Source organism: Scyliorhinus torazame, chromosome 4 (assembly GCF_047496885.1).
Source record: "Scyliorhinus torazame isolate Kashiwa2021f chromosome 4, sScyTor2.1, whole genome shotgun sequence".
In the NCBI taxonomy this organism is placed as follows: domain Eukaryota; kingdom Metazoa; phylum Chordata; class Chondrichthyes; order Carcharhiniformes; family Scyliorhinidae; genus Scyliorhinus; species Scyliorhinus torazame.
This window is the reverse complement of record NC_092710.1, coordinates 298900417-298917626: the sequence shown is the minus strand read 5'-3', so window position 1 is coordinate 298917626 and position 17210 is coordinate 298900417. Positions and strand designations below refer to the sequence as shown.

The 17210-nt window shown below is 46.4% G+C and overlaps 1 protein-coding gene across 3 annotated transcripts in view; it reads left to right on the top strand.

The window, feature by feature from the left end:
* ak9 (adenylate kinase 9) overlaps positions 1-17210 on the top strand; it is a 544334-nt gene that overhangs the window by 162568 nt on the left and 364556 nt on the right. For all 3 annotated transcript variants that reach the window (XM_072499993.1, XM_072499992.1, XM_072499994.1), the window contains exon 14: positions 5727-5816. In XM_072499993.1, coding sequence (XP_072356094.1) covers positions 5727-5816 — 90 coding nt within the window. The remainder of the gene's footprint in view (positions 1-5726; positions 5817-17210) is intronic.

The window sequence follows — 17210 nt, the reverse complement described above, 5'->3', positions numbered from 1 at the left end:
CTCATTCGCTCGAACCTCTCCACAAGTCAATGCATTCCTGCATGTTCCAACTCCAGACGTGCAGCTTCAAGAAATCTCAGCTGACTCCAGTGAACCTGCTAAGACTCCGGATGGGAAGCATCAACAAACCAACACTGACTCAGTTAAAACAGACCAGACTCCAGATGGGGAGCAACCAAACGCTGACTCTGATTCACGTAAGCCGGACTTTACTCCAGACAGGGAGTGCCACAACCTCAGTGATGGCACGCTCCAGGTGACAGCAGATGCCACAACGACAGGAGATGGATCACTTAACAATTACACTGGGTCAGTAATAACAAGCAGCGGCTACAGTCCAAGAGGAATACACCAATATTCACCACAGCTATATCCACACATTTTTTCCACACCAGCAGTGCAGCCAATGACAGCTCATGCTGGACAATCCCAGTATTCAGGCATGCAGCAGCCAGCAGTCTATGCAGCATATTCTCAAACAGGCCAGCGCTACAGATTGCCCACTAATGGAATCAAGACCGAAGGGGAACTACCGCAAGCGCAATCTGCACTACAGTCTGGATACCTTACTTACAGCCCAGGATTTGCTGCACCCCAGCCTGGCCAGACAGCATATTCCTATCAGATGCAAGGTTCTAGTTTCACATCATCACCAGGTATTTATGCGAGCAGCAATTCTGTTTCCAATTCGACAAGCTTCAACGGTTCTCAGCAGGATCACCCTTCCAGCACAGCACGTGGCCAGAACCAATATGTACAGTCTTATCCAACTTCAACATATGGCACATCCATGACCTCGAATGTTGATGGTACCTCTTCAACGTCAACATCTTATCAGCTACAAGATGCCATCCGACAGCACCATCACAAACATCGAAAAAAGAAAGGGACTCCAAATCAGACAGCGAAGTGATTTGACCACTTCTTGGTTCCTGTGGCACAGGGACATTGATGGCGTTCATAACCAAGAGAGACATTTGACCATGATGGTTGATGGTTTATGGACTCACACAAATGATTTGGACTTATTGTTTAATCACTGTTCCCATGACTTGTATATACCTTACCTTATCAACCTGTTCTTTGTTCAATTTTCTTAAAGTGTGCAGAAAATATGAACATATAAAAAAGGGGGGGATGTGGTGATGTGCATCAGTGTAAATGCATGTAGGCTAGCTAGACACTAGAGGGAGCACCGGGGACATCACTCACACACACTCAACCAATAGATCAGTTGGATAGGACACGACCAATGGACATTCACGATACACACAGAGGTGACACGACCACAAGAGGGCATTACACCAACCTACATACAAAGGAGACCACACACATGATCTGCCTCTTTCCAGTGGAGACAGTGAGTGAGTACAGACACAGGGTTGATTCAATATTACACCCACCACGTGGATTGCAGTAACTGGTTAGTCAGTCTGGGTAGCTATAGTAGGATTAGCAGTAGTGTCGAACCCGAGTAATAGAAGTGTAAATAGTTTAATAAGCATGTTGAAGTTATCTCCACGTCTGAACCTTCCTTTGTCAAGTGCACCACAAGGAAGCCGCTTATACACCTACAACATAACAAATCACCCATCCTGTTGTCTGCCTGCATTTTGAGGGTTCTTTTTCATGTGGCCTCCCCCTTGGTGTTTTCTCTGGTCTCTCCCGCCTTGTTTTTCCACACCCCCTCTCGTTTCTGTCTGCTCGCTGTGATCCCGGTGGCTCCCATGCAGCCCCCCGCTCTCTGTTGTTGGCTTCAAATAGGTCTTGATACAGGTTGGTGAATGACCCCCATGCTTTGTGGAAGCCATCTTAAGACCTCTGTGGTGATATGCATCACTGTAAATACACAAGGGGTTAATGCAAATACACTAAGACTAGGTAAACGCTAGAGGGAGCACCAGAAACATCATGACAAACAGACATTCAACCAATAGGTCAGTAAGATAGGTCACGACCAATGGGCAGTCAAGATACACCCAGAGGTGACACTACCACAAGGGGGCTACCAATATAAAAGGACAGGGCACACATGCTCTTTCTCTTTCCACAGGCGACACAGGGGCAGATCAGAAGCATCATACCCACACGTGGATTAGAGCAGACTGGTTAGTTAGACTGAGTTACTATAGCAAGATTAGCAGGAGAGTCGAACTCAAGTAGGAGAATTGTTAACTGTTCAATAAATGTGTTAAACCTATCTCCAAGTCTGAACATTCCTTTGTCAGAGTATACATCAAGGAAGCAGCTTATGCTACATGAAGAAGCATAACACAACAACCTCGGAGAATACCTCTTTCAAGGCTTGATGGGTTGGATGGTTTTGATTGGCTGGCAGAACTCGGTGTGGGGGAGTGTGGTACTTTTGCCGCCACTGCCCTATTCATAGAACAATGATCTGATGATGAGTTATATTGTTGTCTTTATTAACTTTACTGGTGCGTTTTTAAATTTTACTTCAGTACTTCTAAGAAGATGCTTGTTATGTACTTTCCAATTATGTTGGAGCTCATATTGTGTTTTTACAATATGAAAACACATTATTGTTTTCATATTGTAAACAATATGACCAGAGATATTCAGGATGCAATGAGAAGGAAGAGAGAGCCTTTTAATAAGTATAAGGGGATCAAAGCAACAGAGGCATTAGTGGAGTACAGAAAGTGCAGGATGGAGCTTAAGAAAGCAATTAAGAGAGCAAAGAGGAAATATAAGAAATCTCTAGCTGGTAAAAGTAGGGGAAACCCCAAGATATTCTGTAAGTATATCAATGGGAAGAGGATAACTCGGGGAAAAAGTAGAGCGCATTAGGGACCAAGGCGAGAATCTGTGGTTGGAGCCAGAGGACATTGGTAGGTTGTTAAATGAATATTTCTCATCTGTCTTCACCCAAGAGAATGATGAGGCAGATATGGAACTCGGGAAGAGAGACTGTGAGGCTATTGAGCAAGTTGTCATAGGAAGGGACAAAGTATTGGAGGTGTTGGCAGGCTTAAAAGTGGAGCCAGGTCCGGATGAATTGTGTCCAGATTGCTGTGGGAGGCGAGGGAGGAGATTGCAGGGGCCCTGATCTAAATTATTCTCTGGCCACAGGAGACGTGCCAGAGGACTGGAGAGCCGCGAATGTGGCCCGACTATTTAAGAGAGGCTGTGGCATAAGACAGGGAACTAGAGGGCAGTGAGTCTCACGTCACTGGTAAGGAAACTAATGGAGAAAATTCTGACGGAGAGAATCTATCTCCACTTGGAGAGGCAAGGTTTGATCAGGAATAGTCAGCATGGCTTTGTCAGAGGGACGTCATGCCTAACAGATTTGATTGAATTTTTGAGCACGTGACTAAGTGTGTAGATGAGGGTAGTGCAGTTGATGTAGTTTACAAGCATTTCAGCAAAGTATTTGACAAGGTCCCAAATGGAAGACTTATAAAGAAGGCTAAAGCACATGGGATACAAAGGAACTTGATGAGGTGGATTCAATGCTGGCTGAGTTGTCGGAAACAGAGGGTGATGACAGACGGCTGCTTTAGTGACTGGAAGCCAGTGTCCAGTGATGCACCACAGGGATCTGTGCCAGGCCTCCTATTATTCATCATTTATATAAATGACTTAGATGACTATGTGGGGTAGGATCAGTCATTTTGCAGATGACACAAATATTGACTGAGTGGTTAACAGTAAGGCTGAGAGTCTAGGGCTACAGGAAGATATAGGCGGGTGGTCAAATGGGCAGAAAAGTGGCAGATGGAAGTTAATCCTGAAAAGTGTCAGTTGTTACACTTTGGAAGGAGCAATTTGGCAAGGAAATATACAATGAATGGCACCACACTGGGAAGTCCTGAGGAACAAAGAGACCTTGGCATGTTTGTAAATAGATCTCTGAAGGCAGAAGGGCAGTTTAATAGAGTGGTGAAAAAGGAATATGGGACACTTGCCTTTATCAATCGTAGCATAGAAATACAAAAGAAAGGAAGTCATGTTGAAGTTATATAGAACATTGGTGAGGCCACAGCTGGAGTACAATGTGCAGTTCTGGTCGCCATATTATCGAAAGGATGTGATTGCACTGGAGAGGGTACAGAGGCGTTTCACCAGGATGTTGCCTGCTATGAAGAGAGGTTGAATTAGGCTTGGGTTGTTTTCGCTGGAGCAGAGAAGACTGAGGGGTGACCTGATCAAGTTGTACAACATTATGAGGGGCATGGACAGGGTGGATAGGGAACAGCTGTTCCCCTTAGTTGAAGGGTCAATTACAAGGGGGCACAAGTTCAAGGTGAGTGGTGGGGCGTTCAGGGAGGAATTGAGGAGAAATCTTTTTACCCAGAGGGTGGTGACGGTCTGGAATGCACTGCCTGGGAGGGTGGTAAAAACGGGTTGCCTCATTTCATTTAAAAAGTGCCTGGATGAGCACTTGGCACGTCTTAACATTCAAGGCTTTGGGCCAAGTGCTGGCAAATGGGGATATGATTGGCAGATCAGGTGCCTTTCATGCGGTGGTGCAGACTCGATTGGCCGAAGGGCTTTTCTACACTGTATTTTCTGTGACATCCTGCTATCACTGTTAATTATGTGGGTCCTCTGCCATATGGGGAAATTACCAGGAAAATCCTGGTGACCTCGCAGGTTGGAGGAGGTCTCCTGTTCTGACACTCTATGGGGCAGCACGGTACCATTGTGGATAGCACAATTGCATCACAGCTCCAGGGTCCCAGGTTCGATTCCGGCTTGGGTCATTGTCTGTGCGGAGTCTGCACATCTTCCCCGTGTGTGCGTGAGTTTCCTCCAGGTGCTCCGGTTTCCTCCCACAGTCCAAAGATGGGCCGGTTAGGTGGATTGGCCATGATAAATTGCCCTTAGTGTTCAAAATTGCCCTTAGTGTTGGGTGGGGTTACTGGGTTATGGGGATCGGGTGGAGGTGTTGACCTTGGGTAGGATGCTCTTTCCAAGAGCCGGTGCAGTCTCGATGGGCCGAATGGCCTCCTTCTGCACTGTAAATTCTATGTTAAAAACAAGGGTTCGCCCAGCAGCAATAGCTGCACCATACTCGCAATAATCCCGACCACCCACCTGTGGCGGCCTACCTGGTCAACCGCAGTGCGCCTAGACTCCAGAGGTTCAGAGGGTGCTATGCTCCCAGAGCCTACTGAGCTGCTGGCCTTCCGACTGGTTGGATTCTCCTGGGAAGAAAATTGGCCTTAATAGGGATGGCAACTCTGGGGGCAGTCAGTTAGCTGGTTGCCATTAACAAGATAAGGTCTTGGGTCTCGTGAAATGCTGAAGCAAAGTTGCTCACCCGCTTTCGTGCCTGTTGGTGGGACCCCCATGACGAGAACAAAATTTGTTATTTATAATAATCTATTCATAATCTTTATTAATGTCACAAGTAGGCTTGTGGCAATGAAGTTGCTGTGAAAAGCCCCTAGTCACCACACTCCGGTCCCTGTTCGGGTACGCTGAGGGAGAATTCAGAATGTCCAATTCACATAAAAAGCACGTCTTTCGGGACTTGTGGAAGGAAACCGGGCACCCGGAGGTAACCCACGCAGACACGGGGTGAATGTGCAGACTCCGCACAGACAGTGACTCAAGTTAGGAATCGAATCCAAATCCCTGGCACTGTGAAGCAACAATGCTTCGGTGCTTAAGATGTGTATTGCAGTAAAAGTTATTTGTTACTCAAGGCCAAATTTCTTATTAATGATGGATACTCGTACTATTGTCTTCTACAGCTGAATTTGAACGACAAGCAGCTTCTCCAGTTAGTTTGGACAGTGCAGTTATAGCTGAGGAAGACGAAGAAGGTGACAACGAATCAAAAGGTATCAATTCAGCTCAGCAATATACATTCATTTTGGTGATGAGATTACACTGGCTCACGTTGTCATAAATTTATTTAATCTGCACATCATTTTCTTGGCAGAAAGGAGCTTTGCGACTTACATTTGCAGTTGAATAAAATTAGGAAGTGTTGGAAATACTCAGCAGGTCCTGGCAGCATCTATGGAGGGAGAAACCGAGTTAATGGCTGGGATTCTATGGGGCCACCTACCAGTGGATGGAATTCCGATGATCCGATGAATCGAGTATCGGGCCAAGAATACATTTCACACCATTCCAGGTTCCTGCCCAGACCCAGCATGAACATGCAAATAGCTCATTAGAACTGTTTTAAATCTAATTTATGGGCATGATGCCCGATTCATCTGCCTCCCCAACCATGGGTCCCATTGGCATGAATTGGTGAAAGTCCTGAGAAACGAGACTTGGCAGCTTGCAGGCTGAGGTTTGGCAAGGGGGTGAATATCTTCCCTACTGTTGCAGCCAGCTTGCCAAGGGTGGTCCTTTATGGGAGGCAGGGGGGATCAGGGAGGATTGTGCTGGGCTGGAGGGGCTCAGGTCGTCGTCTGGGATGGAGTCGTTTGGCTGCTGTTCCAGTCCTTTAAACATTAAGTCAGAAATATAGTTCTCTTGATAATAACTTGAAGTGTTCCCATCTGCAACCTTAAACCCTTAAACTGTACGTCAGTATTAGGAGTTCAAGGATCTGTGAGAGAAAGGTAAAAGTATTCTCTTTAATGTGGTGGAAACCTTTGAAGTGTTTTTGTCACAGTCAAATTCAATTATCCATTATCCTTTTCTAGCCTGTTTGTATAGCTAGAAGCCTAAAACCTCTGAACTACATTGTTTAGATTCAGTTTCACATATCATTGCCTTTTACAAGCTATTTGACTGCCAGGTCCAGAAAGCTCGACAGGGGTTCCTTAACTCAGGGTGCAGCTGTTTTTCTAACCACAGTTTTTTTAAGAGGCTGTTTCTCTGTTCTCAAGAGCTTTCAGTTCAGCATTTGGAACTTCATTTATTATGCACAGATGATATCCCCTCCGATTCACCTGATGGGTCGGTAGCTGATTTGTCTGCCGGAGGTGTTCTAATGTTCCGGCGCCATATTGAAATACCAGTCCAGAACATCATTTCATTCTCTTCAGTCCACCTGTCTTCACCAGGCCATGTAGGATATCAGCAGCCCAGAGGGAAAAGGAGAGCAGCATTAATAAGAAGTATGTTCCTTGATTCAACCAACCCCCACCCCCACAAGCTCCTCACCTGTGAGGTGTCCACATCCCACTTGGACCACTACCGACTGCATCTGGAGTCTTTGTAAATCCTCTTACAGTAAACAATGCGGTATCCCTTTGACCCCCCCCCTGTCGCACAATCAATCACTCACGAGGCGAGAAGAGATGAAGTCAATCGATGGCTTTATTACGCAGACTTGTTCCCCAGCAGCTCGGTTACAGAATGCGGCTGCTGGGAGAACCCGGGTTCTTATACTCTGCCTTACTGGGTGGAGCCAGCAGGCGGCAGATCCAATCAGGACCCAGTGTCTGTCCACCAATAGCCTCTTGGCATCACTGGGTGCCGTACTACCCCTAATACATACACCCCCCCCCCCCCCCCGGTTGTGAGCTTTTCATCCAACATCCCTCCCCTCGGTCTTCCCTCTTCTTTCCTTTGTTCATCTTCTTCATTCACCTTGTTCTTCTGCCTGTTATTGTGAGTCCTTTTTCCCCCATTCCCCACCCCCTCTTTCTTGCTCAACTCTCCTTCCACATTGCCCCCCCCCCTTATCTTCATCAGGTCACCAGAACCACACCCTCTCAGGCCTTCTCCTTGTACTCCCATGAGTCCCACAGCACAGTTCTGACCAGACAGACACTGTAGTGTGGCACCAGGGGTTAAGACAACTTCTGTACTGCCAGCCCTGGGTGCAGTACTGAACTGAGAGGGTGACACAGGAGGGTTCATGGGTCCAGTAGCAGGGTGTTATCCATGAAGACCAGCTTGACATGGAAATGGAGACAGGAACTGGTCTGCCCCAGCAGAGTGGTGAACAGCGCAGCACTATGGCAGTGTTGTACTGAGCTCAAAGTCTCTGGCGAACTGAGGACCACCTTGTGCTCACCACTCTTTAGCAATTGGGTTTTATTCCAGCTTACCTTCCCATTAGCGTGACACAAGATAGAAAAGACTGATGGGACACCGGCTGGCAGCTGTTTTAATGAGCATTCGTGAGATCTGCCAGCGGGATGACCGACCTGCCATTGGGAGGATGCAATGTAATTTTACACGGAGGATTTCTGACTCCAGCCAGATTCACCATGCCCGACTGTCATAGGCAGATTGGAGAATCCTGCTCCCACCTGAATAATCAATTCCAGTACTTTCGCTTTAAATAGATGTTCGGCTGATTGGCGTACAATTTTCTGCTTTTCTCCTTTCTGGAGAATAATTCTGGAGAAAATTGAATAACACCCAAACTGACTATACTTTCTGGTCCCAGAACTATCCACCCAGCCCTTTACAACACAAGATACTGCAGAGGCTAGAAATCTGAAGTAGAAGCAGAAAATGCCAGAAATACTCAACAAGTCTGGCCATATATGTGAAGAGAGAAACAAAGGCCGTGATTTAATGGAAACATTTCTTTTGGGCGAGTTTAACTAGGTTTTTCCCACCAGCTTTACGTATATTTGGGGCAAAATTTAATGGAAGGTTTCTAAGTATAGTGGAGAGCAGGAACGGCCGTGAGCTTCCCGAGACTCGACCCGGCAAGGCCGTCACCGGTATCAAACATTAATTGGTCCACTTAACAAGGCCCATGGGCTTCACACAGCAAATCATAGTTCCACCGGCTAATTCGCCAGGTGCCTCGCTCACCAGCTCCCCAGTAACGAGAGGCGGCTGCACTTAATATTATCCGGCAGAGCAAACCCCACACAGCCATGCCACTGAGGAGACCACCCTCCCCTGATTTGGGGATGCTGACCTGGCCAGATTGTTAGATGCAGTAGAGCCCAGGCGGGATACCCTGTTTCCCCCAAGGGGCTTGGAGGGTCAGCCACAGGGCAGCCAGTGTCGCCTGGAGGAAGTAGCAGTGGCCCCTGGAGGAAGTAGCAGTGGCCATCAGCTCAGGGAGCATCACCAGGACCATCACCCAGTGCTGTAAGAAGATCAATGACCTCCACCGGGCCGGGGTGGGTTGGCACCAGCCTCGTGTGACATGCATCCCCCCTGCCCCCCCATTCAGCACCATAAGTGCCCATGCTTGCCCTCCCCCCCGCGATGAATGAGGCGTGCGGCTCACTGTGTCCTCGCAGGGGAAGTTGCGTACAACAGACGAGAGAGGACCCAGACAGGAGAGGGCCCGGACGGGCGGCGGGGTCACTCCCTATGAGGAATGGCCGTTGGAGGTCGCAGGGGTGGCAGAGGACAGATCGATCACCTGCCCCCAAATGGCGTGACGCAGAGTTGTTAATTCCAGACAATGATTGTCCCTCCCAATGAACACATCTCCATTATCCTGCAGTATATCCATCCGACAGTGCCGGCTCATCTGATATGATGCCCCGCCACCCACTCTTGACCAACACAGAGAGACATACCTCGGTGGGTGACAGTAATAGGCTTCTGGGGATCTAAGCTTGATCTAGCCTACCTAACCTGTTTGTGGTACCACACAGCATGTAGGAGGGGTTCATCGGTGCAACAACAGGATTTTGCGCCCTCTTGCATCTGTGATAGGTAACATGATCAGGGCAGAATCAAATAGGTTGCACATTTGGTTGGTTCTCTCACCACTTACCTCAAACTTAGTCTGACAGCTATGAACTTTAGGATTCAACTAGCAATGGTGATAACAGCCATTCCTGGTGATGGACAATAAAATTCTCCATCTCAAAGTATATTCTATATTAGAAACCTAGGAACAGGCGTAGGCCATTCAGCATCCTGAGCCTGTTGCACCATTGAATTAGATTACATCAGATCCCCATCTTTGCTCCATTTACCCACTTTCTTTATGTAAACATTTGAACAATATTGTCAGAAATATCCATCAAACAGTTTTTAAATTTTCAATTGACTTAGTCTCAATTGCCTTTTAGGGGAAGTCCCATTTGCATTATTCTTTGCATGAAAAATCAGTTGGATTATTGTTGGTAATACAGTAGTGAAAATCTGCTGTCCTCACTTGATTCAATTAGCTGCATTTTTGCAGCTTCCTCGCTGAATAAGCGGGGCTCAGATGAGCTCGGTAACATATCCCACCTACAGAAAAAATTCTGCAAGCTTCCATGGTCCAAAAATGTGCAGGTTGCGTGGATTGGCCATGCTGGATTGCCCTTTGTGTCCAAATGGTTAGTTGGGGTTACGGGGATGGGTGAGAACTTGGGCTTGGGTGCAGTCCTCTTTCCAGGGGCCGGTGCAGACTCGATGGGCCGAATGGCCTTCTTCGACACTGATGGGATTACTATAACAAGGCAGTGGAATACATGATAAACAGCAGGACTGTGGGGAGCACCGAGGATCAGAGGGACATTGGTGTGAATGCACACTGGTCCCTTAAGGTAGCAGAGCAGGTGGACACAGTGGTTAAGAAGACATATGGTGTACTTGGCTTTATTAGCCGAGGCATAGAGTTTAAGAGCAGGGAGGTTATTCTGGAACTGCGTAAAACATTGGTTAGGCCACAGCTGGAGTAATATGTGCAGTTCTGGAATACACATTATAGAATCATAGAATTTACAGTGCTGAAGGAGGCCATTCAGCCCATCAAGTCTGCACCGGCTCTTGGCAAGAGCACCCCACTTGAGCCCACACCTCCATCCTATCCCAGTAACCCCACCTACCCTTTTTAGACACTGGGGGTGGTTTGGCATGGCCAGTCCACCTAGCCTACACATCTTTGGACTGTGGGCGGAAACAGGAGCACCCAGAGGAAACCCACGCAGACAGTCCAAAGATGTGCAGGTTAGGTGGATTGGCCATGCTAAATTGCCCTTAGGTTAGGTGGGGTTACCGGGTTATGGGGATAGGTAGAGGTGTAGGCTTAAGTGGGGTGCTCTTTCCAGGAGCCGGTGCAGACTGGATGGGCCGAGTGGCCTCCTTTGCACTGTAAATTCTAGGAACTGTCTGACATCACCCTTGAACTTTCAAACTGTGACCTTAAGATTATATTCCATTGCTCCATACTCCTCCAGAGGAAATAGTTTACCTCTACCTACCCTACAAAATACTTTAATCTGAAACACTGGTCAGATCACCGCATAATCATCAATGATCAAGAAATTATGCCATTCGGCCGATTGAGTCTGCTACTCCATTCAATCAGGGCTGATATGTTTCTGATCCCCATTCTCCCACCTTCTCCCTGTAACCCCTAATCCCCTTATTAATCAAGAACCTATTTATCTCTGTCTCAAAGTTGCTCAGAAACTTTGTCTCCACAGTCTTCAGCGGCAACGTGTTCTGTCGAATCCAACAAAAGAGACACAGGAACGCAGTGTAGGATAGGAATGAACAAAGCTACAACTCCTCTCCCTGAAGGGTCAGGAGATTTATACTGAGAAGTTCCCCCTTATTAAGGGAAACCCTCACCAGATGGGGTCTAACCAGAGCATTTTTAAATTTGTAAAGTAACTTCTCCTATTTTGTACCCTGACCCCACTTGACATAACAGCCAACATTCCGATCATCTTTTTGATTATTTTCATTCTGGTCCACGAGATTTTAATCTTTTCTACTCTCAGAATACTCTCAAAGTGGTGTTCAGTGTGGTGGAGTACTGATTCATTGGCCAAGAGAGAGAGTGTGGTCGATACCAGGAGATTTCCTACCCATGTTTAACGTAGAATATGAGGACATACAAAATAGGAGCAGTAGAAAGTCATATGGACCCTTGAGCCTGTTCAGTATGAACATGGTTGATCTTGGGCTTCAACTCCACTTTCCTTCCTGCTCCCCATATCACTTGATTCACTTTGTAATCATAGAAGCTTTTAGTCATAGAATTTACAGTGCAGAAGGAGGCCATTCAGCCCATCGAGTCTGCACCGGCTCTTGGAAAGAGCACCCAACCCAAGGTCAACACCTCCAACCTATCCCCATAACCCCACCCAACACTAAGGGCAATTTTGGACACTAAGGGCAATTTATCATGGCCAATCCACCTAACCTGCACATCTTTGGACTGTGGGAGGAAACCGGAGCACCCGGAGGAAACCCACGCACACACGGGGAGGATGTGCAGACTTCGCACAGACAGGGACCCAAGCCGGAATCGAACCTGGGACCCTGGAGCTGTGAAGCAATTGTGCTATCCACAATGCTACCGTGCTGCCCCTGCAATAATTGCAGTTATTTGTCTATAAATATTCAGATTTAAAACTACAAATTGTGAAAACTAACTGTGTTCAGTGCATGAATAGTCAATTAAACTAGTAAAATGTTTTTTTCTAATTCGATGAAGAATATCTACAAATTTGATAGGTTAAGCGCAAAACAGATCACAAACATATTTGTGCTTGTTATTATAAAGAAACCATGGAATCCCTACAATGCTGAGGGAGGCTATTCGGCCCATCGAGTCTGCACCGACTCTCCAAAAGAGCACTCTACCTCGGCCCACTCCCCCGCCCTATCCCTGTAACCTGCACATTGATCATGGCCAATCCACCTAACCTACATATCTTTTGAACACTAAGGGGCAATTTAGCATAGCCAATCCACCTAACCTGCACATCTTTGGATATCTTTGGAAACATGGGGCGGGGCACCACCTAATGGCTGCGGCAGCTGGGCATGAATCCAAGCGAGCCGCGTCGATCACGGGGCAGGCCGAAATCAGGAACCACACTGGGTGCCGAGCGGTTTCCAATCTAACCGGCCCGCTTCCATTGGTGAGATCCAGATCCCGCCCCAACGTGATGAGAAATCACCAATTAAGGCCAATGTTCATCCCATAAACGGGAAGGAATCCCTATTGAATGGCCTCCCGTGATCTAACCAGCTCCCCAGAGATCAGTCACGTGGGCGTTCTTTAGAACACCTTTAAAAACCTGAAGCTAGCGCAATGGCTGCTGTGGGGTTCGGAGGAGATGAGTAGCCATCTTGGAAAGTGAGCAATCAACTCGCAGGCACTGGGCTAGTGCTCAGGGCGGATGGTAGAATCCCCGCAGGTGGACGGGCTAGGTTGGGGTGTCAGCTGCCATCGGTGGGCAGTCACCCCTGGGCTGGGGGGGCGAGGGGCTCAGCGCCCCGGGTCCACCATGTCACTCCCTAGATCCATACCAGGGGCAACTTCAGCTGTGGCCTCTCCATCACACCGAACACCCACAGGATAGAGCCCTGTCTGTGGTAATATGGTGCAGGTCACTTTAAGCCCCACTGACCGTGGCAGCCTTTGGCTGCACGACCTGAGGTTGCAGGCGAGTGTTACTGCCTAGCATCCTAATCAAACCGTTAAGCCTTGACACTTTACCTGAACATTGAAGGCATCAACACCACCGAAGCAGCAGCCAACAATTAAACGCCGAAGAGCTGGGTTTCAGCACTGGAAACATCCTCGCGAGCAGAAGGTGGGTGTTCTGGTTGTGGCGGGGTCCTGCGCCCGATCCAAGTAATGTTCTAATCGGGGTCTGGAGTCCGGTGCTCAAGGGCCCCCGTTGTGGTCAGTGGTGTGTGTTATGTTATAGTACTGTGACAATGATTGAGTCGGCGTACCAAAGAACATCTAATTCTAGACTAGTTGAATTTATTATTGTATAACAAACTGTGGGTTGGAAACTAATATCAACAAACTGGAACAATAACAAAACAGAACTAACCACGACAACTTCTCCTCCAGACTCCCCCTCGATTACAGTGCCACATGGTATAACTTGCCTGCCACCTATTGGTTAGAGGTCAAACACATTTACATATACAATTGCTTATGCTTATCACTACATCCCATTTCCTTGATATTTTGAACAAAACATATGTACATCATTTTAATAAATATTATATGATATGCTTAGCACAATAATTTATCGCACACAATTATATTGTCCAATTACAGATTCAATCTTTCAGGTTTCTTTCTATGCCTTGTTGATCATCTCAACTTTGGTAGATCTGCTGAATCTGCTTTACAGTTTTACATTTCTGCAGGTGCAACTGGTATAACCACCTCACTGCTCAGAACCTCTGACTGTACAATGATATTTGATTCGTCCTCTGGTTCTTTTGGTTTTGAAAAATATAAGGTTTCAGAGACATTGTCCGCTTGCAGTTGAGGAATGGGTTGTTTGACTTTTTGGAGTGCTCGCCTGTTTCTCCTTAGTACCTGTCCTTGCTCCGTGATTACAGTGTAAGTGGGGCGGCACAGCAGCGCAGTGGTTAGCACTGTTGCTTCACAGCTCTGCACGCTCTCCTTGTGTCTCCGTGGGTTTCCTCCGGGTGCTCCGGTTTCCTCCCACAGTCCAAAGATGTGCAGGTTAGGTGGATTGGCCATGCTAAAAATTGCTATCAGTGTCCAAAAAGATTAGGTTAGGTGAGGTTACTGGGTTACAGGGATAGGTTGGAGGTGTGGGCTTAAGTAGGGTGCTCTTTCGCAGGGCTGGTGCAAACTCGAATGGGCCGAATAGCCTCCTTCTGCACTGTAAATTCTATGATTCTATGAAGATCTTGGACCTATTTTCTGTAATACTGTTGCACATTTTGACCAGCCATCAGGATCCTCCACTCTCACTGCATTATTCAGATTTAAATGTTTCAGAGCCCGGGTCACCTTGTCATTGTAACTCTTCTGCTTCTCCTTTTGAGATTGTAACTGATCCCTTATCTTGTCATTTACTTGCTATTTGGTATGGCAATGCTGAGTTGTCCATAGCTATTGACTCATCAACAGTTCTGATGGCTACAAACCACAACTTAAAGGAGATGCTCGATAGCTGAGCGATGCTAGATATGGATTATATGCTAGATATTGACTGTCCATGGATTTTTTCAGTAGTTTTTTTGACTATCTGCACGTCTTTTTCCGTTTTGACATTAGACTGATGATACAATGGACTTGATGTTACATGTCTGAAGTCATAATGCTGTGCAAATGCCTTCCATTCTTTACAATTGAAACATGGTTGATTATCACTTATAACGACCTGAGTGATGCCATGGCATGCAAACATTGCTTTTGTGTGCATAATAACACTATTGGCTACCAAGCTTGACAACTGTGCTACTTCAGGATAGTTTGAATAGCAGTCCATCATTTGCAAATATTCTTTACCTTTAAGGTACTATAAGTCTATCCCAACCTTTTTCCAAGGAACTGACAGAATTTTGTCCATCTCCATCGGTTCCTTTGCTTGCCGATATTGTTAATCGTTGACAAGTGGTACATTTTCCACCATTGTCTGTATATATTTATTTATTCCTGGCCAACATTCAGTATCACTGTTTAAAAAAGGAGGTAGGCAGAAAGTGGGTAATTATAGGCCAGTGAGCTTAACTTCGGTAGTAGGGAAGATGCTGGAATCTATCATCAAGGAAGAAATAGCGAGGCATCTGGATGGAAATTGTCCCATTGGACAGACGCAGCATGGGTTCATAAAGGGCAGGTCGTTCCTAACTAATTTAGTGGAATTTTTTGAGGACATTAACAGTGCGGTAGATAACGGGGAGCCAATGGATGTGGTATATCTGGATTTCCAGAAAGCCTTTGACAAGGTGCCACACAAAAGGTTGTTGCATAAGATAAAGATGCATGGCATTAAGGGGAAAGTAGTAGCATGGATAGAGGATTGGTTAATTAATAGAAAGCAAAGAGTGGGGATTAATGGGTGTTTCTCTGGTTGGCAATCAGTAGCTAGTGGTGTCCCTCAGGGATCAGTGTTGGGCCCACAACTGTTCACAATTTACATAGATGATTTGGAGTTGGGGACCAAGGGCAATGTGTCCAAGTTTGCAGACGACACTAAGATAAGTGGTAAAGCAAAAAGTGCAGAGGATACTGGAAGTCTGCAGAGGGATTTGGATCGGCTAAGTGAATGGGCTAGGGTCTGGCAGATGGAATACAATGTTGACAAATGTGAGGTTATCCATTTTGGTAGGAATAACAGCAAAAGGGATTATTATTTAAATGATAAAATATTAAAACATGCTGCTGTGCAGAGAGACCTGGGTGTGCTAGTGCATGAGTCGCAGAAAGTTGGTTTTCAGGTGCAACAGGTGATTAAGAAGGCAAATGGAATTTTGTCCTTCATTGCTAGAGGGATGGAGTTTAAGACTAGGGAGGTTCTGCTGCAATTGTATAAGATGAGGCCACACCTGGAGTATTGTGTTCAGTTTTGGTCTCCTTACTTGAGAAAGGACGTACTGGCACTGGAGGGTGTGCAGAGGAGATTCACTAGGTTAATTCCAGAGCTGAAGGGGTTGGATTACGAGGAGAGGTTGAGTAGACTGGGACTGTACTCGTTGGAATTTAGAAGGATGAGGGGGGATCTTATAGAAACATATAAGATTATGAAGGGAATAGACAGGATAGATGCGGGCAGGTTGTTTCCACTGGCGGGTGAAATCAGAACTAGGGGGCATAGCCTCAAAATAAGGGGAAGTAGATTTAGGACTGAGTTTAGGAGGAACTTCTTTACCCAAAGGGTTGTGAATCTATGGAATTCCTTGCCCAGTGAAGCAGTAGAGGCTCCTTCATTAAATGTTTTTAAGATAAAGATAGATAGTTTTTTGAAGAATAAAGGGATTAAGGGTTATGGTGTTCGGGCCAGAAAGTGGAGCTGAGTCCACAAAAGATCAGCCATGATCTCATTGAATGGTGGAGCAGGCTCGAGGGGCCAGATGGCCTACTCCTGCTCCTAGTTCTTATGTTCTTATGTTCTTATCTCGCGCTCTTTCTTGCATTTCTCGATTCCACGGTGACCCTCATGAATCTTTAGTAGCGACTTTGCGCAGTGACTGTGGAATAACGATTCTCTCTTGTGTTAGTAACAAACCATTTGCTACACATAGCAAACCTTTCGGCCATCCATTGTTGAGATTGTGTATCACCATTTGCAATGCTTCATCTTTCTCTGTTTTTTCAAAAATCAGTCTTGACTTTGCATCTGACACTGGTAGTGTCTCTGTGATCATATCCACATGAACTTGCACATCTTCTCCCATGGAATTGTCATCTAGTGCTGCTGTAGCTCTGGACAGCGCATTGGCTACTACAATGTGTTTGCCTGGTGTATAGATCAATTCAAAGTCACCTCTGAAGTTTCATCATCATCCGTTGAATGCGAGGTGACATTTCACGAAGGGTTTTCTTGACTACGATCACCAACGGTCTGTGATCTGTCTCTACAATGAAAGTAGGTAGACCATACATGTAACTG